The sequence below is a fragment of the Rhinoraja longicauda genome, chromosome 36, assembly GCF_053455715.1.
Source record: "Rhinoraja longicauda isolate Sanriku21f chromosome 36, sRhiLon1.1, whole genome shotgun sequence".
Taxonomy (NCBI): Eukaryota; Metazoa; Chordata; class Chondrichthyes; order Rajiformes; family Arhynchobatidae; genus Rhinoraja; species Rhinoraja longicauda.
In genome coordinates, this window is record NC_135988.1 from 14,909,631 (window position 1) to 14,933,163 (window position 23,533).

At 41.5% G+C, this 23,533-nt stretch overlaps 1 protein-coding gene across 3 annotated transcripts; it reads right to left on the reverse strand.

The window, feature by feature from the left end:
• Positions 1-2,515: 2,515 nt before the first annotated feature.
• On the reverse strand, positions 2,516-22,603 carry LOC144610291 (heterogeneous nuclear ribonucleoprotein H-like). Of its 3 annotated transcripts, none has more exons than XM_078428883.1 (12): positions 22,560-22,603; positions 19,430-19,542; positions 18,126-18,281; positions 15,543-15,686; positions 12,528-12,666; positions 9,644-9,831; positions 9,291-9,389; positions 8,400-8,521; positions 7,854-7,989; positions 6,214-6,315; positions 4,202-4,309; positions 2,516-3,730 (listed from the first exon to the last, which is right to left on the reverse strand). In XM_078428883.1, the coding sequence occupies exons 2-12, from the start codon at positions 19,506-19,508 to the stop codon at positions 3,639-3,641; spliced, it is 1,365 nt and encodes a 454-aa protein (XP_078285009.1). In that variant the 5' UTR covers positions 19,509-19,542; positions 22,560-22,603; the 3' UTR covers positions 2,516-3,638. The 3 variants fall into 3 exon arrangements, with proteins under 3 accessions (XP_078285009.1, XP_078285010.1, XP_078285011.1); XM_078428884.1 differs by lacking the exon at positions 22,560-22,603 and adding an exon at positions 21,949-21,969; XM_078428885.1 differs by lacking the exon at positions 4,202-4,309 and having other exon boundaries at positions 22,560-22,596.
• Positions 22,604-23,533: the final 930 nt, after the last annotated feature.

Genomic DNA, 23,533 nt, shown 5'->3' on the forward strand with positions numbered 1-23,533 from the left:
TGAATACATGCTAGATAGAGCTCTTAAGGATAGCGGAGTCAGGGGGTATGGGGAGAAAGCAGGAATGGGGTAATGATTGAGAATGATCAGCCATGATCACATTGAATGGCGGTGCTGGCTGGAAGGGCCGAATGGCCTACTCCTGCACCTATTGTCTATAACCTTCAGTTGACCTTGGTTGGTAGGTCCTTCCCCTTTGGAACCTTCCTTTGTTGATAGATTCTGTAAGATCCCCTTAAATATCTGCCACTGCGATTATAATGCGGGAAATGGGTCGATACACCAATCCCTTGCCTTAATTTACCTAGCTCTGCTTTCATGTCATCAGAGATGCCTTTGCCATGGACCATTCTTCACTCCCTCAAACCAAATGAAATTTAATCACATCACTATCACAACCGGTTTCTAAATTAATCTTATCTTGTTCCTTTTTATCAGGCTCAGTGGAACCTACTTCCTCCTTGGCTCCAGAATGTGCTATTGTTAGTAACTGTCCCGCAACTTCGGATCAAGGCTACTTTGCCATAAATGGATTAAAATCCCCATTGTTTATCACACCTTTTTGACAATTACCCATTATGTCTACCTCTGAGATTAGTTTGCAGTTCTAAATTGGATCAGAACTGGAAGGGGGGGAAAGGCAGGAATGTGTAACATGATAGGGAAGTAAAGTATGAGGGTGGGGAGGAAGAGGTGAAGAGGATAAAAGTACTTTATTTTTAACATAGTGAAAACGACTGGTGGACGCTACATCGCACTTCGGATGTGATTAGCAATAAGACGAATGTAAAAATACAAGATGCTTAAAATTCTCCATAGGTCATGCAACATCTGTGGAGAAAAACATTCTTATAATTGGATTGCATAATCCTGTTTTTTCCCCAGTGCTATGCAATCTGAAATTGAATTAGCTTTGAGTATATTATATTTCAAATATTTCCAGGTTGAATCAGCAATCAAGATAATTGCCTGAGCATTTTCTTCTGATTGTCAACGAGCATCATATCACATCAAGTTAGCATGCACAGAACACTATGTGTTTAGGAAGGCAAATGAAATGCTGGCCTCAATTGCAAAGGCAAATTGTTTATTTAATTAATTTTCACATATACTGAGTGAGGTACAGTGAAAAGCTTTTGTTGCGTGATTGCTAACCAGAAAGGCAATAGATGATTGCAATCGGGCCATCCACAATGTGCAGACACATGATAAAGGGAATAAAGTGATAAATGCTGCTGTTGGAGTCGAGGTTTCAAAGAGTGGAGTAATTGTGATGCGTGATTGCCGATCCACTTCTGTGACGAGCACACAAACAGGTGCATGGCTTGGGCGCCATCTTGGATCTAGAAAATAGAGAGAAGTCTTGCTACAACTGGACCTGTTTCGGGGAGAACACAAAATGCATATAGTGGGGTGATAATGTAAATACCCAATACTGATTATCGGCAAGTGTAACGTGCAAGGGGGAAATTCCCGAAATGTGTATAACTGAGCGTCACACTCAGCCAAAAAAATGCAATGCTGGATCAAATTGTGGGGAATAAATTGAGGAGCACAGTGCTGTGGATGAGATTGCAGAGCAAGGTCACAGTTTTAGAAGAGTTACAGTAAATAGAAATTAATGCAAAACCAGTGAACTTAAATTAATGCAAAACCAGTTAACCAGTGAACTTAATCTGTGTCATTTGGATTGAAATCAACACAAGGTGGTAAAGCATTTATTGAATGATGGCAGTCTTCAAATACATTATGGCCCACAGGTGTAGATGCATCCTGACTAAGTGGAACTGGAGAGCTATCTAACACCAAGGTTCAAGGTTTGTGGATAGAGCCCTCCCCATCTTCTCTCACAACATGCATTTCTCTCTTTCCCAGTTCTAACAAAGAGCTGAAATGTTGATCCTTTTCACAGGTGCTGCCTGACTTGTTGAGTTTTCACAGCATTTTATTACAGATTTTCAGCAGTTTTTTAAATTTACACATTTGGCAAGAGGTGCCCTGGTCAAATTACCCTCCTTATCACTTAGAATACCTCAGTATAGGGGATGTAAAAATACACTTTAAAGGGGAAATCAGGAGGGCTAAAGAGGGACATGAGATAGCTTTGGCAGAAAAGGTAAAGGTATGCAGCCAGTCCCCCCCCCCCCCCCCCCCCAAGGTAGAGTCTAAAACTAGAGAGCATAGATTTAAAATGAGGGGCAAGATTTAAGAGGGACCCCAAGGGTGACTTTTTGCAGAGGATAGTGCATTATATGGAATGAGTTGACAGAGGTGGGTACAATTACACCACTTAAAAGACAATTGGACAGGTACAAACAAGGTCACCGCACCAAGCAATGCAGACAGCATTCCCAGGAGTATGCCAGTTCCTTAAAACTTCAGGTTTCACCATGCAAAGGGCAGAAGATTCACTGCGCAAGCTTAAGTTTTCTTTGCAAAGAAACTTAACTGGTTCATTTGAGCAGCTTTCCCCATTCACACCATGAACAAATCTCAGCAGCACATTGGTTCTGAAATTACACTTTATTATATTTACCATTAGAAATGTACAGTAAATCATCTTTCACAAATGTTTGACAAAACGTGCATGTTTCAGAAGCTGCACATTGAAGTATCAAAGTCAATCGATCCTACTGGTCAAAGAATGGTAACTCAAGAAGCACCTGTAAAAAGATACAAAGATACTTCTCATTTTTAAAACTACATGCTAACAATCAAAAAAATTAAGAATCAAGGTTAAAATACCATGTGAACCAGATAGAAAAAAATTAACATAGCAACTGCTGGGAAAAACATGTTTTGTTGAACTCCAATGCCGAAGAATCCGCTGAAGTAAGTGGACAGGTGACAGCCACCCACTATAACACTTATTTGAAAGTGCATTCCAGGAAGTCGAAACTGGGCGAAATGCTTTAATGGAAGCCAAAATGAAAATGCTGGGAGCTGCTTTATCTGAACCTGACTGAATGTCAGAACCGAATGGGGAGAGGGTAATGAGGAAAATATGTGAACAGGATGACAAAAAAAAAAAAACATGCAACAAACTAGAACGTGGAACAATACTGGGCTGAAGAGAAAACACGGTAAAAAAATTGCTTTCAAAAGAGAACACAGAAGATGTTTTACCTAATGCCCATTACTGCAAGTGTGCTAACAACACGGAGCAAATTTACAGACATTTCAGTTCTGGTAATAGTATTGACAAAAATACCACCAATGGTATCAAGACAACTTACAAATCACACAACTTGCTCATTTGAGCTTTAAATGATCCAATTTAGATTTAAAACAATAAAACACGAGTTCAAAAGAAAACTTTGCACTAGATGTTTACTTTGATTTGCCACATTCACTCGAGTCAAAATTTATCAAAAAACAAATTCTCCCCCCAAGGCATCAGGCGAAATCCCTGAAGCTTCAAACAAATTAAGTCACCCAATAATGGGCAACATTTCCAGACTTTTACACCAAAACATGTAAAAAAATAAAAAGAATTGCAAAGTAGCTCTATTAGTAAAAATATTACTGCTTTTGATCTTGGAAGAAAATAGCAGTGTTGCTGCATTGGTCATCCGTTATGAAACTGTGGCAGATTAGGTTCTTGAAGCTTTAGACTCAAGGACCGATTGCGAAACAGGTTACATTCTCCATCCAGTCATGTTAGCGTCCAAGTTACCCATTCCCATGTTCTGATTTGGATTACTGGAATATCCTGATATACCACCATAGCCTGTAATTTAAAAATAAAACTTATCCCAAAATATCCATTTGCCGAGTTACAATTTTTCAACGTGCAACGTTTGAAGCTCAAGATGCAGAAATCCTCCACGACAATACAAGGTATGCAACCGTTGAAATGTGCATGGAAATACAACTGCAGCTGCTGGTGTACATTGAAGATAAACAAAATACCGGCGCTACTCAGCAGGACAGGCAGCATCCCTGGAGAAAAGGCAGAGGCGACTATTCAGTCAGAACCCACCCAAAACCCCCCGAATTGTCACTCATTCCTTCTCTCCAGAAACGCGACCTATCACAGAATTACTCCAGCACTCTGTCTATCTTTACTGTTCATGAAATGATCTGCAATCAACTGGTTCACCCATCCACCCACCCCCGCCCATTTCAACAAGAACGTTACGATAACCACTAGTAACCAACAACTCCCCAAAGCTGTCCTCAAGAGAAGATCTTCACTTACCGTATCCACGGGTGGTTCCAGTATTTCCATAGCCTGCATAACTATTTCCCATGTTGCCATAGCTATTTCCCATACCCTGACCATTATGCCCATAGCCTGCTTGATTACCTGTCAAAAATAATTGAAACAGATGTTTCATTAATTTCACCCTATCTTTAATAAAGAGCCATTCAACTGCTCTGAAACACATGCCACATACTTGACAACTTGCATGCCACTTAAGAGCCGCAATGTGTTTAGTAAAGTTATCTTCCCCTTGTGGGTAAAAAAAATGTATAATGATAGGAATTTGCTTTCTGCACTAAAGCTATCTGCAATTCAATCACTTGTCCTTTCAGTGCAACATAGTTCACCCCTACAATTTAACACGAATTAAGAATGTCTCTTAATGCCACTGCAGCCATGAAATGTCAACATCGACAGGACAATAACACAGACACAAAGTAAAATGGATAACCTGCTATCCAACTAGCTCACGAGAGTAGTTTCCTACAGTCCCTTTAAACTCACTGGATTACTTTACTCGGGTAAAATCTGCAAGGTGTAGGGTATTAGGAGTAACATCCAACAGACTGGTAAATCTGCCAGCCAGACCAGCACCAAGGATGCTGAATTATTGGAGTTTTACTAGATGCATGTATTCTTAAAGCAAACATAACTCTAGAATAACATCAATTGCTCAGATAAAATAGGGTTTCCTTCTAAATTGTGGAACAATAGCACACAGGAGCAATCCCTTCAGCCCACAATGGTCTTGCGGAACGTTATTCAAAGTTAAACCAATCTCCTCTGCCTGCATGTGATCCATGTCCTTCCATTCCCTGCATATACATGCGCCCATCAAAAAGTATCTTAAATGCCACTTCCGTATTTTCCTCCATCACCAGCGCATTCCAGACACCTGTCATTTAATAAAACTTGCCCTGCACAACTCCTTTAAACAGTGCCCCTTCACTGTAAAAGTACACCCGTTTATCTTCTTGGAAAAGGGTTCTGATCGAGTACCCTACCCAAGCCTATCAATTTTATACAATCAATGAGGCCTCCCCTGAACTCCAACATCTCAGATGTCCAACCTCCCCTTATATCCAATAATCCTCCAATACAGGGAGCATTCTGGTAAACCTTTTCCGCATCCTCTCCAAAGCCTCCACACCCTTCCCTCAATGGGGCAACCAGAACTGTACACAAAATGCCAAATGGGAGCTAGCCAAAATCCAACAAAGCTGCAACATTTCTTCCTGGCTTCTCTTCTATGTCCCAACCAATGAAGGCAAGCATATGCCTTCTTTACCACTTGGTGTTGCCATTTTAATGGAGCTACAGACTTGGAACCCAAGAATAGTCTTGCCATTAACTGAATACGTCTCCCTTAAAATCAACCTCCTAAAATGTCACAACACACATTTGCTCAGATTCTGTCACTTTTCCACCCATTTCTGTAGCTGATCTATGACCTGCTGCATACTTTCACAGCCTGCATCTCCAATTTGTCTACTAACCAACCTATCTACATTTACATCCAAGTAATATCTCTACATTACTAACCAAGGTACAGCACAAATTCCTGCAGGCCATCACTGGTCACAGATCTCCAGCCAGAATTACACCTACCCACATTAATTAGAAAAAGGGAATTAATTTGAACACAGAAACCAAGGAAGCTTGAGGGCATAACTATTTCAATTAAAAGTCATTTCAATTATCTCCACTTTAGCTCTGTCATGTAAAATGGATTTAGAACCAGGACATCTTCAGTTTGTGCCTAATTCCAATGCTTATTAGTTTTTAATGTTTTATATTCCCATGCTTTACAAGCTTGAAGGTGCAATAAGCATTACCAGTTTACTATCAGTAAACAGAAATGTCGGCTACCTGTTTTGCAGGAAGCCGAGATGTGGGGGGAAAACGGCTAAACAAACAGAACATTCTTTCATCCCTACACCCATTACATTCACAAGCATCATTTACCAATTGTCAATTGACAAGTTCAAACAAGAATTGACAATTACCTGTAGCGTAATGATCCAAGCCCATAGCACTCATTCGATGAGCTCCATAAGCACTTGCCATATTGACTGTAGAATCCAGGAAGAGCTCAATATACCGATGTTCTAAAAAGACAAAAAATTATGAATACTTTGTAATTGCAAAACAGCAGTCTTAGAATAAGCAATGTGGTCAAAATTAATTAGTCCACTCTTGAATAATGACAACTGAAGATGCACCAGAGAATTAGGAAAGTTGGTGGTACACAAAATGCTGGAGTAACTCAGCGGGACAGGCAGCATCTCTGGAGAAAAGGAATGGGTGATGTTTCGGGTCGAGACCCTTCTTCAGACTGATGTCAGGGGAGTGAGCGGGACTGAGATAGAATGTAGTCAGAGACAGTAAGACTAGTGGGAGGAGAATTGGGAAGGGGGAGGGGATGGAGAGAGAGGGAAAGCACGGGCTAATTGAAGTTAGAGAAGTCAATGTTCACACCGCTGGGGTGTAAGCTACCCAAGCAAAATATGAAGTGCTGTTCCTCCAATTTGCACTGGGTCTCACTCTGACAATGGAGGTGGTCCAGGACAGAAAGGTTAGATTGGGAATGGGAGGGGGAGTTAAAGTGCTGAGCAACCTGAAGATCAGGTAGGCTATGGTGGACTGAGTGGAGGTGTTCAGCGAAACGATCGCTGAACCTGTGCTTGGTCTCGCCAAGGAGTTGGCACCTGGAACAGCGAATACAGTAGATAAGGTTGGAGGAGGTGCAAGTGAACCTCTGCCTCACCTGAAACGACTGTCCGGGTCCTTGGATGGAGTCGAGGGGGGAGGTAAAGGGACAGGAGCTGCATCTCCTGAGGTTGCTGGGGAAAGTTCCTAGGGAGGGGTAGTTTGGGCGGGAAGAGACGAGTTGACCAGGGAGTTGTGGAGGGAACGGTCTCTGCGGAAAGCAGAAAGGGGTGGAGATGGGAAGATGTGGCCAGTAGTGGGGTCCCGTTGGAGGTGGCAAAAATGTTGGAGGATTATATGCTGCATGCGACGGCTGATGGGGTTCAAGGTGAGGACAAGGGGGACTCTGTCCTTTTTACAAATGGTGGGAGGGGGAAGCAAGAGCGGAGCTGCGGGATATCGAGGAGACCCTAGTGAGAGCCGCATCTATAATGGAAGGAGGGGAACCCCGTTCCCCAAAGAATGAGGACGTCGCCGATGATGCGGTATGGAAAACCTCATCCTGGGCGCAGATGCGGCATAGACGGAGGAATTGGTATTGGAATTAGAAAAGTTGGAGCAGGGCAAAATAAAGGCCAAAGTTAAATTCATAACTACACATGACAACATGAGAACCCAACTGAGGAATGCAACCGTCAGCCAGCTTTCATTAATAAACCTTGAGCTATAACGGTTAGAGACTAACTAATGACCTCTGCTTCGCAAGGTTGTATGCGCAAATTGACACCCATCAGCTTTAAGCAGTACACTTATAATATAATAGTGTTAACATTTGCAAAACTGCACAAATCTTGATTGGCAAGGGTATTATGGGGAGAAGGTAGGAGAATGGGGTTGCGAGGGAAACATAGATCAGCCATGATTGAACGGTGGAGCATACTTGATGGGCCGAATGGTCTAATCCTGCTCCAACAACTTATGAATTTAAATCACTCACGCATATGTGCTCTGTCTTTAGACATGGCAGCAACAGCATCTTCATGAGTGGCAAACTCAACATCAGCTTCTCCAGTCAAACGCCCATCAGAGCCATATTCAAAGTTGATCTTAACGGGAATGAGTGGTGAAAAAAACTGCAGAGAAAAAAGTTGAGCAGTAATAAATAGCAAGAACAAATTATTTTTCCACCCATTTTTACCACCTGTGCCAACTCAATATGACCAGGAAAATATTCTTAAGCCAGAGTGAAATGCAGCAACACACAGGCTCAACTGCAGAGCTGAGCAGAGTTAATAAATTAGTGTCAATGCCAGTGCAGTTTTTTACTGCGAACCCTTGATACTGCAGTAGATTCATCCAATATTTAGCTTGAGGTGTTTTATGGTGAAATCCCAGTCCAGCAAGTGTTTTAATGCTCTCCTCTATCTTAAGTTACTAATATGAAATAAACAATCATATCATTAAATGTAATGGAAAATGCCACCAAGATTTTCCCAAACAGTTCACATTTTAGGTTGAATACGATTTCCCATATTGCACTTACATCAGCAACGTCACCTTCCGAAGCTCTAAAGGGCAGTCCTCTCATGTGTACATAATGACCTGTACCATTCTGGAAAACTGGACTGGCATCTCCCGCTCCACCATAACCACGGTTACTCATCCCTGTAAACAAACAGCATTCAAAGCATCAGAAACCAAATTCAGGCTGGAAAGCCACTAGGTCTAGAACAAAAAGATTAAACACTTAAAAATACAAACCAAACTATTTATCTAGTTATATCTGAGCAGGTCTCCTTCAGAGAGAAGTACTTCCCCAAAGCTGCACAGCCAATCCTTCAACTGCATTGAACATGCAACTCCAAGATCAAATTCTTAAAGCCACTTGGTGTAGTCGAGTAACTTATTCAATGGCACAGCTTTTCTTTACCCCCCCCCCCCTCCTCCAAGTTAAAAAACAAAAGAAGCTTCACTGTGCGGCAGATCAGAAATGCTGTATGCGCAGCTCAGAGATGTGGCTTCACACTATCAGCAATCCATTTTCAATCTTAACCTCCAGTGCTATGCAGAGTTATTATGTTGTCGCAGTGACCACATCCCAAGGATGTGCCAGCAGGTAGTTTAATTGGAGTGATCAATTACAGAGAATGCTATAGAATTTGTATAAATCGATTCCTTGTCATTGTGGATTGAAATGTAGAAACAAAGAATGGCAGATGCTGGTTAGTACACAAAAGGACAAAGTGCTGGAATAACTCAGGATCTCGACCCAAAACGTCACCTATTCATATTCTCCAGAGATGCTGCCTGACCTGCTGAGTTACTCCAGCACTTTGCATCCTCAAGTGGGTTGAAAGATCTGCTCCCGCTCTATATAACAATATCTTATCCACAACACGCAGAACAAAAACTTAAGCCAACACGAGATTCATACCTCTTTCCATCATTCCAACTGCTCTCATATTGTGTCCATATCCATCACGTCCATATCCATAAGCATCATTGTAACCGTAATCCTCATAGTTGCCGTAGCCTAGAGGAGAAATAAACTTTACAGTCTGTACGAAACACAAGCTGTGCCCTCCCTTGTTTAAAGTATCAATGGACAGTTATGCCTGGATAAGACCAAGTAGACAGTATCATGCCATTACCTAACCATTTGGTACAAATCCAAGATGGATAAGCACAGGGGAAAATAGGCAGAGTAAAAAAAATCATGCCGATCAACACAATTTCACTTAAACAGTCGTTTGAAGTTACGGACATGACAAAAGTGTTCAATCTTACCACCGCCATAAGCAGAGCTTCGGCGTGAACGGTCATACATGTCCCCTCGCATAGGGCCTGGACCACCATAGCCACTTCTTCCACCCATCGGTCTGTCATAGGGTCCTGGACGTTGTGCCATTAACCTTCGCGGAGGATCGTGATAAGTTCGAATCTCCCCTCGACTGCTTCTGAAGATTTCAATATACCTGAACAGCCACAATTAACACATTTACTTTATGGTCATGACTATATTAAAAATCAGTTAAAAATGTTAATCACACAATTGTAGATTCCTCTGGTGAAAAGAATCAGAAAACTCCTTTTTTGTTTATACCAACAACAGCCAAGTAGACTTTCAAGGGGTATTAATCCCTACAAAACAAGGGCACATTAGTACTAAATAGTTAACACCTTATCCATGCTCAAGGATAAGTGGACAGCCTCTGTCACTATTACAGAATCTGGCTGGAATATCAAAGCTAACAACATGGCTATTAACGATGGAGCACACGACCCCGTCAATGACACCTCGGTGGCATTTAGTTAAGTGGCAGAAAATTAGCGGAGGTTTGTATTAGTTGAGTGAAACATGAAACAGCTTTTTCAAATGTTCTCATATTTTACACACCAAAATAAGTACAAGCGTCAACCATAAAATCAGATCTTCTCTGACAAGGCCACTGGGAATCGTAGTAACAAGTGTGTTAATTAACAGCTAAATTCAAAACTCAGTTAACTTTTCACCAGAGCAATCAATCTACTTGGACTTGGCATAATTAATATTTAAATAAACTATATCCATGAAGATAGCCACAATATCTGTTAACAATATATCTATAAATTAGAATAAATGTCTGACTTGTTAGAACACATTGGAATGGAGGGATTGAACTAAACGGGAAAAATTATAGGCTCATTTGAAGACATGTGTGCTCGTTCAAGGCCAAATTGGAAAAGCACTCAAGATGAAGTAAGAATATGCAAGAGGAGGTCATACCACACTCACTCACAAAGGGTCTCGACTCGAAAGGTCACCAATTCCTTCTTTCCAAAGACGCTGCCTGTTTCGCTGAGATACTCCAGCACATTATGTCTAACTTCAGGATTATGATTGTTCTAATGATTGGCCTCAACTCTACTTTCCTGCCCAACCTCAACAATACTGTGGTCCAGTAGCACTCAGCATCCACGAGTCACTGGGGCAGCACTTTCCAAGATTCAGAATCCCTGAAAATAAATCTGTCATTTTTAATGACCGTTCCTTTCCAAGACACTTCCACCAAACCGTATAAATTCTTCCACCCACGGAATTAACCTGATGGACAAACTTTCTGTGAGGGGACCAAACATAAAAACGACTGTCCCTTATTCTTCTGAAACATAGCAGAGGCCCAGTATACTAAATCTCTCGCTTCATCCTAGGAAGGAAATGAACATTCTTCCCACTGCCTGCAAGGCAATTATATCCTTAAGAACACAAAAGCCCTGCAGCAGCACATCCCATAATTTGTACTATATCCCCATGAAATATTGTCCTTCCACTGCTGAAGGGGCCTCATTGAAACGTACAAAATAATGAAAAGCTTGGATAGAGTGGATGTGAAAAGGATGCTTCCACTATTGGGAGAGTCTAGGACTAGAAGCCTCAGAATTAAAGGATGTTCTTTAAGGAAGGAGATGAGGAGAAATGTCTTTAGTCAGACGGTGGTGAATCTGTTTTACGGCAGAGACAGATAAGATTCTTATGAGTTGGGAAGAAATGCAGATGCTGGTTTAAATTGAAGGTAGACACAAAATGCCGGAGTAACTCAGCGGGACAGGCAGCATCTCTGGAGAAGGAATGGGTCTGTCCGAAGAAGGGCCTCGACTCAAAACGTCACCCATTCCTTCTCTCCAGAGATGCTGCCTGTCCCACTGAGTTACTCCAGCATTTTGTGTCCACCTTAGATAAGATTCTTGATTAGTACGGGTGTCAGAGGTTGTGGGGCAAAGGCAGGAGAAAGGGGTTAGGAGGGAGAGATAGATCAACCATGAATGAATGGCGGAGTAGACTTGATGGGCCGAATGGCCTAATTCTGCTCCTATCACTAATGATCTTATGATCTAAACATATGGGACATAATACTTGTTGACGCCAACACAAACCTGGACTTTTCAACACAAATGTTACAAGATTCCAAATTGTGCAATTCCAAGTCAGACATTTTGCTTTTAAAAAAGCATAGAGCAAGGTTGTGAAACACAACATAAGTAAATGCTACAGATTTCATCAATTTGGCACTATACCGACGCTTCCAAGTGCAAATCCAAATACTGAGTTCAATCAAGTATGAAATGTTTTATTCTCCAGTTGAATTAAATACAAATCAGCAAGCTGACTAGTCATCACCTTTCCATTAGGTTAGATGACGACTGAAGCCTGCAGTGCTGTGCGCTGCACGCACTAAGCCGAGAAAATTGTTTACAACAAAGGCTTGGTGGTTTGTTACAAATATGTAACTTAATTTTGCATATAAAATTTAGTTTCTCCAAATGTAGCAAAGTATTAAAAAATTGAATCAAATTTAAACAATTGCAATTTTAGCATTCTCATCTGATAATCCTAAACTGTGGAGCCCTCTGGAAGATCAAAATTCTGCAAATTTATTATTGAAATTTAAATTGTGCAAGTGCAGTTTTCCAAATGTCCAACAGATTACATTTGTCATTAACCTTCAACTCTATACCGAGGGGTCTACAGTAGAGGACATCTTTTACACAATTTAGAAAAATCAGTTGAGTCCCCACTGTTTTCCAAAGGCATGTGGGTGGTTCGACTATTTTCTCTTCAAGAATGAATTAATTCTGCAACCTGAACAAGTGGGCTTAAAGACATATGAGCCACCCTTCCGTCCAGCCCCACCTGTGCCCTATTCTTTCCTTGTGTTTCCCCAGTGCTTTTTCAGCTATCTCCTTTGATGCAAACTGCACGAAGGCTTCCCCCGTGCTTCTCCCCTGGTAGTCCACCGGCAATGTTATCCCATTTGGCACGATTTCCAACCCTTCAACCCAAGGACAAATACCCCACAAGGGGAACAATATTAAAAGTTGAAACATTCCTACTCTTATACACATACTACAGCATATCAAATGTTGAGTACTGATATCAGAATTGACTAATGAGGCAATAGGCAGTACAATGCTAATTAAATAAAGCAAAGATTCAAAACAGAAATAAACACAATTTAAAAATTTTAAAGTCTGAACAGAACGTGGATGTTTAACCTGCTCGAATAGTTATTGAACAAAGGAAAGCCATATTGGCAGCATTCCAACTGATTCCTAGCATTACACCTAGAATAAAAACAACTGACTAATCAAAAAGTAAAATTTATGAAAGGATGATTAATTTGTCCTTGAAAAAATATTTCACCGGACGTGGCAATCTCTGCCATGCCAGTATTTGTGTCTAGATGCTATCAAAATGGTAGTATCTGGCCACAGAGTCTACTCTGTGCTATTCGATAGATTTAGATCAACAATGAATACAAAAGAGTTGCATTTCCAAGTCAAGTAGGTGCGTGACTTGGAGTGAAGCCTCTTACTTGCTCCTGCTCCATTGTTGCTCTCAGGGTGAACAAAGCAAATCATAATTCAATTGGATTATGACAAATTAAATTACACTTCGGTTTTTTAAAACCCGCAAACCCAAGGGGATAAAACTACAACTAATAACCCAAACTAATGTATCTGATCAAGAAAAAGGTCAACAATATCCAACTGGAATTGACTATGGAAACAAATCATTTACACAGTACCAAACTGAGTGAATAAATTGTTTAAATCTTGCAATGATAAAAAAAGATGGAAAAGACCTCTAGAGTTATGTCAGAAACCCAATCCAGATCCATTTGCTTTACATAATTAGCATTATACAAACAGTGCATTCACCAAGGAAACTCTGTGTCAATACACAAATTTAGCATGGTCTTAAAAAAAATAAGTGCTCACTTACATTACAAGCTCCAAGTTACTGACTGTGAAGAAAGTTAGCTAGGACTAGCTAAACAATCACTTAACTAATCTAGTGCCTCAACCATACTTCATCTAATTGATCTTCCTAATTCTTTGGATTTAAATTACAGCAACAAGTTCAACAAAACTGCTTAATCTCTTGAAATAATCACAAAGCAGACCAATGGCGCAACTTGCAAAAGCAGTTAGCTGTCAAATCACTCAGCCCCAGAGAGCTAATTTCTTACTGCACTAAACCACCTCACAACACCAGGATCCCTATATTTACCACCCAGTTACCTCAATTAGACTTAATATTAAGGCAAGGATTTCAACCTCACCCCATAGTTGAAAATCTTTATCGAAAGGTTTAACACCTGATAACGTAGCCATATGAGCAAGGAACCACCAAGGTGACACTTTACTCAAAACAGTTGGTACTTTCAGATGGGCAGAGGGAGGAAACGACACAAGGTCAAAAAGCACGGTTGGACCCTCCGGGCAAATTTGCACACGTAGTCCACTAATCGTCTACAGTCTGAGGCATTCTACTTTTGCAATTACTGCAGACTTTTGGCCCTATCACAAATTCTTCACAGACAGTAACTGAGTATTCAGCAGAAAAATAAAATCTTTACATTCTTTTGAAAAGGTCAACATGGATACAAATAGCCCAATTTAAGGGAGAACCACTACATTCTTATCCCTCTATGTGTTGCCACCTTTGGCGCAGGCTTGGAGCGTTGACAGGAACAGTCAACACTGTAGCCAACGGCTAGAGGTGCACCATCCCAGGCTACCCTTCCTGTTAAGAGTAAATGCCCCAACATTTGAGAGATCCCCCACATTGGCAAAGTTGGGTGTGGAAACACTCAGGACAGCAGACACATATCTGCATCTACCACTCTGCAGTGCAACATCAGATTCCAAATTTTTAGCACATCTCAACCAAGTGACCCAAATCTTAGCTGACCCAGACATGAAGGAATAGTTTAGAATAACAGCACCAAATAGGTTTTACTTGCATTTTAGTATCAAAATTATCAATTCTACAATACAAATATTTATTAAACTACAAAATGGACGAAAACTATTCAAAATCACAAACTGTATCCGCAAACAAAACATGCATGGAACACCAGGCTATTATTTATGAACTTACAAGGCGATGCTTCTGAAAAATTCCTATGCCAGAGCAACTTTTTCTAAAGTATTCCTTCAAATATTAAAACAACATTTACAGCCGCTGGCTCACAAAATTGGACTCAAGGATTGATATTTATGAAGTTTTAAATCGAGGCATGGAAAAGTAAAAATAGAAGTTGTGATAGTGGCCCTAGGAGTCTTTATAAAAAAGTAATGCACTCAATAAAACTAGTTTAAATGTTAGCATTTCACCAACAAATATAATTTTCACTTTGAAAATCAAGTCGCTATGATATAGAAATGTGCCTTCAAAACTTGGTCCAATCCCATTCGCTAGACTAAAGCTCACTTGTGGCCTTTCTACAATGTACCTCAAATACTCAAAACAGCCATTAGTTTTCTGACGTCTGCACATTTGCTGTAATTACATTAAACATTGTCATAAAAAATGCCTTCATTGCAGATAACTGCTGAATTGTAGAACTTATTTTTGAAAGTTGTTACTTTTGGATTAAAAACCCTTGTGCCCAATGCTATGTGCCGAGTTTAAAAAACAGTGATTCAACTATCCCGTACCCAGTTGTTAACAAAATACTCTAGATCAGCCTTGGACAGGAACAACCAAAACAAAGAATATACAAAATTACTAATAAATATATACAATCTTTTCCCACAAATCAATTAATTTTAACATTACTATGACATCAACACCTCGCCAGTTAATATGTCCAAGTATTTGGTTTTCCATTACTGGAGAAAATAAACAAGCAATGAATACCTGTGAAAAATTGCAAAATCTCCTCCTTGCTGCATCCAAAAGGTAAGCCTCTAAGGCGTACTGTTCCATCGCTTGTTGATTCTGTTTGACTTGGGTTAACGTGTTTTAGTACCCAGTCCATTTCAGTGGCTTTCGTTTCAAACACTGTAAATACAAGTTGAAACACTCACAAAAATCTTAATCTACAATAATTTCTGCAAAATATCAATGAGGAAAGCATTTGGACCAAAGATCCAACATCCCGTTTGCATTACACTAATCTGCTAGATTATTTCAGAGTGCAAAGACATTTGCCCCATAAAATACAAAACTGAAGATTCAAAGATGCATGGAACAAACAGCCTCATTAGCCGAGTCCACTGTGACTTTTGATCACCGTTCACATTAACTTTGTTATCCTACTTTTGTATCTAGTTCCTACACACAGGAAGTATAGATATCATCATATCATATCATATATATACAGCCGGAAACAGGCCTTTTCGGCCCTCCAAGTCCGTGCCGCCCAGTGATCCCCGCACATTAACACTATCCTACACCCACTAGGGACAATTTTTTTTACATTTACCCAGCCAATTAACCTACATACCTGTACGTCTTTGGATATTCCCTGGATATTTCACGTTTTTTTCTGTATAACTGCCACTATATAATATAACTATATAATATATATATAATAACCATATAATATAACTATAACTGTACAATAGGCTTTCGGCTTAATTCCATATTCAAGATTTTATTCCAGATACAAGCGTCAGTTTTTCTCAAAATTGAACAGCTCAAGATCAAAATCTGCTCAAAACAAAATCACATCCTCTGCAGTTGGTAAGCCAAACAAATTCAAGGGAAGTAAGAAATGAACAATCTGTTAAATGAGAACAACAATTTAATTACAAACTCCCACCCAGCTAATCCCATTCAAAACACTCAGACTTCTTAGCTTTTATTTATTAAAATGAGTGATTTAAATGCCTAACTATTTAAATGATTCAAACCTTGCAATATTATTAACTGCAATAGAGAGTAAGTGGTCACTAAAATTAATCTTCACTGGCTTAAGAAACCCAATTCAATCACAAAATATGAAATGCATAATTACTCTCTGCACAAGACACATCCATCAAATTCTGTACTATGGGTTAAATTTAAGTGGATTCACAGATCATTTCAGTACAAACAAAACATTATGTCCAATCCTGAAACACTAATAAGTCACACAGAAGTTTCATTATTTTCCTGATCAGCCAAACGTGTCAGATTTCTAACAGATCCATCTTAAAGTACACGTTATCTTCCCATTGTAATTACATTCAATTATCTATCCTAAATGGATTCATTGTCAATATTGTCATCTTCTTGTGCAGCCAGCATCTTAACCACAAATATCACCTAGGCACCAAACAATAACAACAAAAACAACATCCAGGCATAAAAAGAGTATAGAAGATCAGAAATCAAGTCAGACAGGGTTTAAACAACATTGTAAAGGAACTATGCAGGGAAAACTGCAGGATCTTGACAGTTCTTACACAAGGGTATTTCCCCTCCCAATCTCCACTTAAAATGCCAGGAAAATTCCAAGTGAAGGAAGCTAGAACTTTAGAATGAGTTACTCTGCAAAAACTCAACAATGGAAAGGTTAGAAATGGGGGGTAGGCCACAACGATAATTGAAAATAAGGTTTCAAACTCAAAAATAATTTTAGCCAAGCAGAAACCATGGTAGGTCAGCACGAAAAGAAGCAATTGATGAATGAGAAACTCCACTTGGTGGCGCCGCACTGGCTGCCAAGCCAACAGCCTGGCCCGTCCTATTCTTTGTTGTTTTTAGTATGTGTTAAATATGTTTTAGTGCTCTTTAGCTTTGTTTTATGTGGGGGTGGGGAAAACTCGTAAAAATCTCTTTCCTCAGATTTTCCCCCGTATCGTATCTCCGTCCTTACTGCGGCCTAACATCGAGGAGCTGGTGGCCTCTTGCGGGGGATTGACATTGGGAGCTCCAACCGCGGGAGCCTGCGAACTTAACATCGTGCAGCTGGCGGTCCCTTTCAGGGGATCAACCTTGGAGCTCCAGTCAGGGGAGCCTCGACCACCCCGACGTGGGGGGCTTCGATCGCCGGCCGCGGGAGCTTCGATCGTCCCAACTGCGGATGATTCGACTGCCTCGTCCGTGGGAGAATGAAGAGTGACGAAGATTAGACTTTATTGCCTTCCATCACAGCGAGGAATCAGTTGTGATGGATGTTTATGGTGACTTTTATGTAGTGGTGTGTCTTGTTACTTTTTTTAATATGACTGTATGGGAAATCGAGTTTCACTGTACATTAATTGGTACACGTGACAATAAAATACCCGTTGAACCTTTGGATATAGTGCTCGTTAATGAGCTTTGAAGTTTAGAGCAGAATTTGTGGAGGACAACCGAAAGATCACTGGAATAATCAACAACACCCCCCAAAACTACTTACACACGTCAAAAGCAGAACGATTAAACTTCACTCATTACTTAACGAAGCACGAGGAATTCAGTAAATAAAGACCCGAGCTTGGGCCTTGTCCCTCTAATTTAAAACAAGCTTACCTTCAATGTATCTATGTCCCATGCTTTCACGATCTTTTGTAAGGGCACATTTTACATCTTCCTCAGTTTCTAGCTGAACAAAGGCTTCCCCACTTGGGCGTCCTTCTCTCAAATAAGTGAAGTGTATACCACAAGTTCCGTTTACTATCTTGCAATCTGAAAATACATGAATTACTAGCATATTTTCTGATAAGCAGGGAAACCAAAAAAAAGCTATGTTCTGAATGAAAAGACATATTAAAAGTGTTGACCATCATAGAAATTGAAAGGCAATATAAATGGTGGCAACTGTCATTTAGCTCCATCTTTCATGCTGACCTTAATGTCAAATCATCCAACGGAGGGGAGTAGGTGAAATAGTGGGCGCATTAGGACATATAAAATTGATTAATTTATTAATCTACCAATTAACATTGTTACTCAATGGCAAAATTCTTACAATTAAAACAGTGCCAAGTATTCCTTCCCTGCTTCTTTGGTCATAATCAGATGCCAGGCCAACATTTCCATGCTCTCAACGATAGTTTCAAAGTGAGTAGAGAACTAAGAATGCTACAGTAAGATCAAACTCAGATCTATCTTAAATATGTTGGCTGGTTACTTGGTTATTGTAAATCACCTCGTGTTAATAAATGGTAATGCTATCAATGGTTGATGGCCTTCTGATAAAATAGGCAATTAGGGTACATGGAAATAAGAGGGAGCACGCAAGTGTTGGAAATATCCTGTTGGGGCAGCTTCTGCGTGTTTGATGGCCTTCTTTCCGTGTGAAAATGAGCCCCACCCGCCCCATACCTCAACATTACTGATCAAATGTATTTTGAAGGATGAGAGGGGATCTTATAAAGACATTAAATTATAAATGGACTGGACAAGCCAGATGCAGGAAAAAAAATCCCAATGTTGGGGGAGTCCAGAACCAGGGGCCACAGTCTTAGAATAAAGGGGAGGCCATTTAAAACTGAGGTGAGAAGGAACTTTTTCACTCAGAGTTGTGAATTCATGGAATTCTCTGCCAGAGGGCAGTGGAGGCCAAATCACTGGATGAATTTAAGAGAGTTAGATAGAGCTCTGGGGGCTAGTGGAATCAAGGGATATGGGGAGAGGTTGGGCACAGGTTACTGATTGTGGATGATCAGCCATGATCACGATGAATGGCGGTGCTGGCTCAAAGGGCTGAATGGCCTCCTCCTGCACCTATTTTCTATGTTTCTAAAATCCATTCAGCCCAGAGTTCAAATTTTAGGGCAACCCACTGCACTTGAAACGCAAAGTTCCAAACCATTCACATAAATTCACCAAACCTGAGAAAAACCGCAACACTTCATCGGCAGTGCAGGACCATGGAAGTCCACGAATTCTGACAATAAAATCTTCCTCCATTTGAATGCCTGATTATGGATGTACAAGAAAATGTCTGAAAAAAAAAAAAATTTGAAATGATAAGTCTGCCATAACAATCCTTTTTGAAAAATTAAAAGCAAATAATATCAGCAGTGTTCAAAAGACCTCATGTTTTACTATGCATTCTGATTGGTACATGGCTGCCAAGTTAAAACCTTTAGGTTAGTTTTACATTTCATTGGATGGTGCTGCACAAACTTGTGGAGTCTTTAAAGTGCTCAGCTAGTTGCTGAGCACTTCAGACTTTACCAACTAGTGCACACGAGTGAAGACATTTTACTGCAATTAAATAAAGTCCAAATAAGACCATACCAGGATTATACACACAAAGACGGCAGAGGATATAGTTAAAGGAGGGGAAGAGCAACCAGGAGCTTCCATTGATGTTAATGGAGGCTTGATGCTCATGGAGAAGAGGATAAATAAATTGGCCATATATATTCACTAAGGAGAATGATTCATGCTGCATGGAAACAACTTGCCCACACCAACCGACATGCCCCATCTACACTAGATCTACCTGCCACATTTAGCCCATATCCTTGTAAAGCTATCCTATTCCATGTACCTGTCCAAATTTTTCTTAAACATTATAATAGTACCTGCCTCGATTACTCCTCCAGCAGCTGCTTCCATACACTTACCCCCCTATGGGTAAAGAAGTTGCCCTCGGGTTCCGAGTAAATCTCTCTAACCTCACCTTAAACCTATATCCTCTAGTTGTCGATTCCTCGACTCTGGGTAAAAGACTGCAAATTTAACCTATCTATTCCTCTTGTGATCTTATATAGTCTGTACAGTATTAGATCACCCCTTCATCCCTGTGTTCCAAGGAATAAGAGTCCTATCTTGTTGAACCTCTCCCCATAGCTCAGGCCCTCGAGTCCTGGCAACATCCTTGCAAATCTCTGCACCTTATTCCAAGCTTAACAACATCTTTCTGACCAAAACTGAACACAATAAATGTGGCCTCACCACTGTCTTGTTAGATGTAAACTAATTGAAATGTGGAAAACTCAAGATTTTCATTGTATCTGGAAGTCGTGGGTAGTTTCAAAATAAGAACATTAAAAATCCATCATTAAGTGGGTACTGAGAAGTCCTCGATAGTCCAAATCTGTTCCTGTCTTGTGATCTTATGAGTTTTCAAGCAGCTCTCATCAAAGCCTCACAATCCGGGCACACTAGACCCACAACTGTCACTGGCATCATTGGAAAAAGTGAATGTCAAGTGTGTGCATGTGGGAAAGAAAAATACTAGGGCCACCAGCTCCCATCATAGCCCCATGAGGAACATTTGAACCACAATATCACTGGCATAATTGGAAAGAGTAGATGCCAATTGTGTGTGCATGGAGGGGCTAGGGACTGCAGCTTTCATTAATGCCTCACCAGGCAGGCACAGAGACCCTCAGACTATCTTTGACCAGACTTTACTGGCTTTATCTTACACTAAGCATTATTCACGTTTTCATGTATCTGTAAACTGCGAATGGTTCGATTGTCATCATTCAATTTTTTTTACTGACGACAGGTTAGCATGCAACAAATGTTTTTCACTGTACCTCAGTATGTGACAATAAACTAATCTCAACTAAACAGTAGGAGATGGGGAGAGAAAGTGTTGGGGTCAGCAGCTCACATCAAAGCCTCACAAGATGACACACTAGACCAACAAATATATCTGGCATAATTGGAAAGAGTGGATGCCATGTGTGTGTGTGATCCTCAGATTATCTTTGAGCTGTACATTGTGAATGGCTCTGTGGTAATAAAACGCCCACTCCCCTGACATCAGTCTGAAGAAGGGTCTCAACCCAAAACGTCACCCATTCCTTCTCTCCAAAGATGCTGCCCGCCCCACTGAGTTACTGTGTCTACATATTATTTTTTTGCTGACAGTACAGAAAGCAATAAAAGCAATTCGCTGTACCTCGTGTACACAAGACAATAATAAAAAAAACGATAGGGGTGGACAGAAGAAAGTGTTAGGGTCAGCAGCTCCCATCAAAGCCTCTCGAGGCAGGCAGGCACACAAGACCCACAAATATCTCTGGCATCATTCGAAAGAATGCATGTCTAGTGTGTGCGAGTGTGTATGTACATATATATATATGGATATGGAAGAAACAGTTAGGATCAGCGGCTCCCAACAAAGCTTCATGAGGCGGGGGCACACACGCTGCCACCTTGTGTTAACTCCACACCTCCAATGTGCTTCCTTACAAACACACCCACCATCCCGGGCGAGCACTGGACTGGGGGGATGGGGAAGAAAGACGGAAGGCGCAGGTATTTCCCTTCAAACGAGCGGGGATAATCGATATACTAAAACTCTCGTTTGTTATCTTGTTTTGTGACTGAACTATAGCCAAAACGGTACACGACAGCGCGACAATTTTAGGCCCACCTTACTCACCATTGTCACTTTAGTGATAATCCAAGTGGTTTTATTGAAATCGGGGTTATATTTTTTAAGTAATTCACATTTTAAAGTTTAAAAGGAGGGGAGGAGGAGGAAAGGGGGGAGTGGGGGGTTGAGGAGAGAGGGGAGGGAGGACAGGGGTGCTACACCAATGCAGGTGAGGTTTGGGCCCAACGGGTCCATTTGGTCTAGTAGCTCCTTAAAACCCCATTAGGAGCCGTCGAGCACGGGAGGAAAGCAAGGGGGGGGGGGGGAATAATCGGTCAACCCCCCCACCACCACCACACTCAAACCCGCTGGAGCCGTCGAGCGAAGGAGAGTTTGGGAGCCTCCATCGTCCATTACACACAGACACAACACACACAAACAAACACAACCGCTCGCCCCCAGCCCAGCGCGCAGCAAAATGGCGGCCGCGCCTCACAACGCCAGGCGTCCTCGTGTCGGCCCCGGCCCATCCCCGCCACCCTCACCATCCCACCCACCTCCAGATATACATTTTTTTTTAAACTACAGACGACTACAGAACACACAGGATGGTTTGGGGCCGGGAATATCGGGAGGGAAGCAGCCAAACGGTGGCATGGTCGGGCGCGACATCTTACCTTCAGCTCGCCGCCCGCCGACTGCTCCGCCCGGCGCGCTGACGTCACACGCCGGGTACAATCCCCCATTGTGCCGTCACCACAAAACCGTTTGATCGAAACGTTCAAACATTTCATTTTTATTGTGTTTCGATTCTCCAGAACCTCTAATTTAATGGTTACAAACACACCGACCACCGTTTCTGTATAAAAAATATCACTGTTCTCTCAAACATTTCCACAAAGCCCGTCTCTCTCCACCCCGCTGATAGGTTGAAGCGTTCGAGATCCCAATTGGTCCACTAACATGCCAACCAAAACGTTTTAATAAAGACACAAGCTCTCCGTTTTTTTTTTTTGTTTCGTCGCCTCACGGTTAGAGAGTTTAAAAAAAAGAAATTATCGTACTGGGATTCGTTTGGAAGATTTTAAAACATTTTTTAAAAATAGGTTGTGGGTTATTTCCTCGGGGCCACCAGTTTCCGCCCCCAGCCCTCTTCCCATTGGTGCAAATGGAGCCCCGGCCGTGAATAGCGGCCTCCGATTGGCGGGGGTGGGTGTCGATCAACGGCGTGATTTGCATGGTCGTTATTTCCTCGAGGCCGCCAGTCCCCGCGCCCCCTCATCCTTTTCCCATTGGTGGAAATGGAGCCCCGGCCGTGAATGGCGGTCTCCGATTGGCGGGAGTGGGTGTCGATCAGCTGCGTGATTTGCAATGTCGTTATTTCCTCCTCGAGGCTGCCAGTTCCCGCCCCCCGCCCTCTTCCCATTGGTGAAAATAGAGCCCCGGCCGTGAATGCCGGCCTCCGATTGGTGAGCGTGAGTGTCAATCAGCGGGCTGATTTGCATGGTCGTTATTTTCTTTTCGAGGCCGTCAGTCCCCGCCCCCCGTCACCCTCACCCTCTTTCCATTGGTGGAAATGGAGCCCAGGCCGTGAATAGCGGCCTCCGATTGGCGAAGAGCGGGTGTCGATCAGTGAGCTGATTTGCATGGT

What these genes read in the sequence shown, in the direction of transcription:
- LOC144610291 (XM_078428883.1), bottom strand. Translation starts at nt 19,508, where the DNA reads ATGGAGGAAGATTTTATTGTCAGAATTCGTGGACTTCCATGGTCCTGC. An exon ending in AAGGAAAGAATAGGGCACAG is followed by an intron (nt 9,832 to 12,527) that starts GTGGGGCTGGAC and finishes GTGGCTGTTCAG; the next exon opens with GTATATTGAAATCTTCAGAA. An exon ending in CGGAAGGTGACGTTGCTGAT is followed by an intron (nt 7,990 to 8,399) that starts GTAAGTGCAATA and finishes TTTTCTCTGCAG; the next exon opens with TTTTTTTCACCACTCATTCC.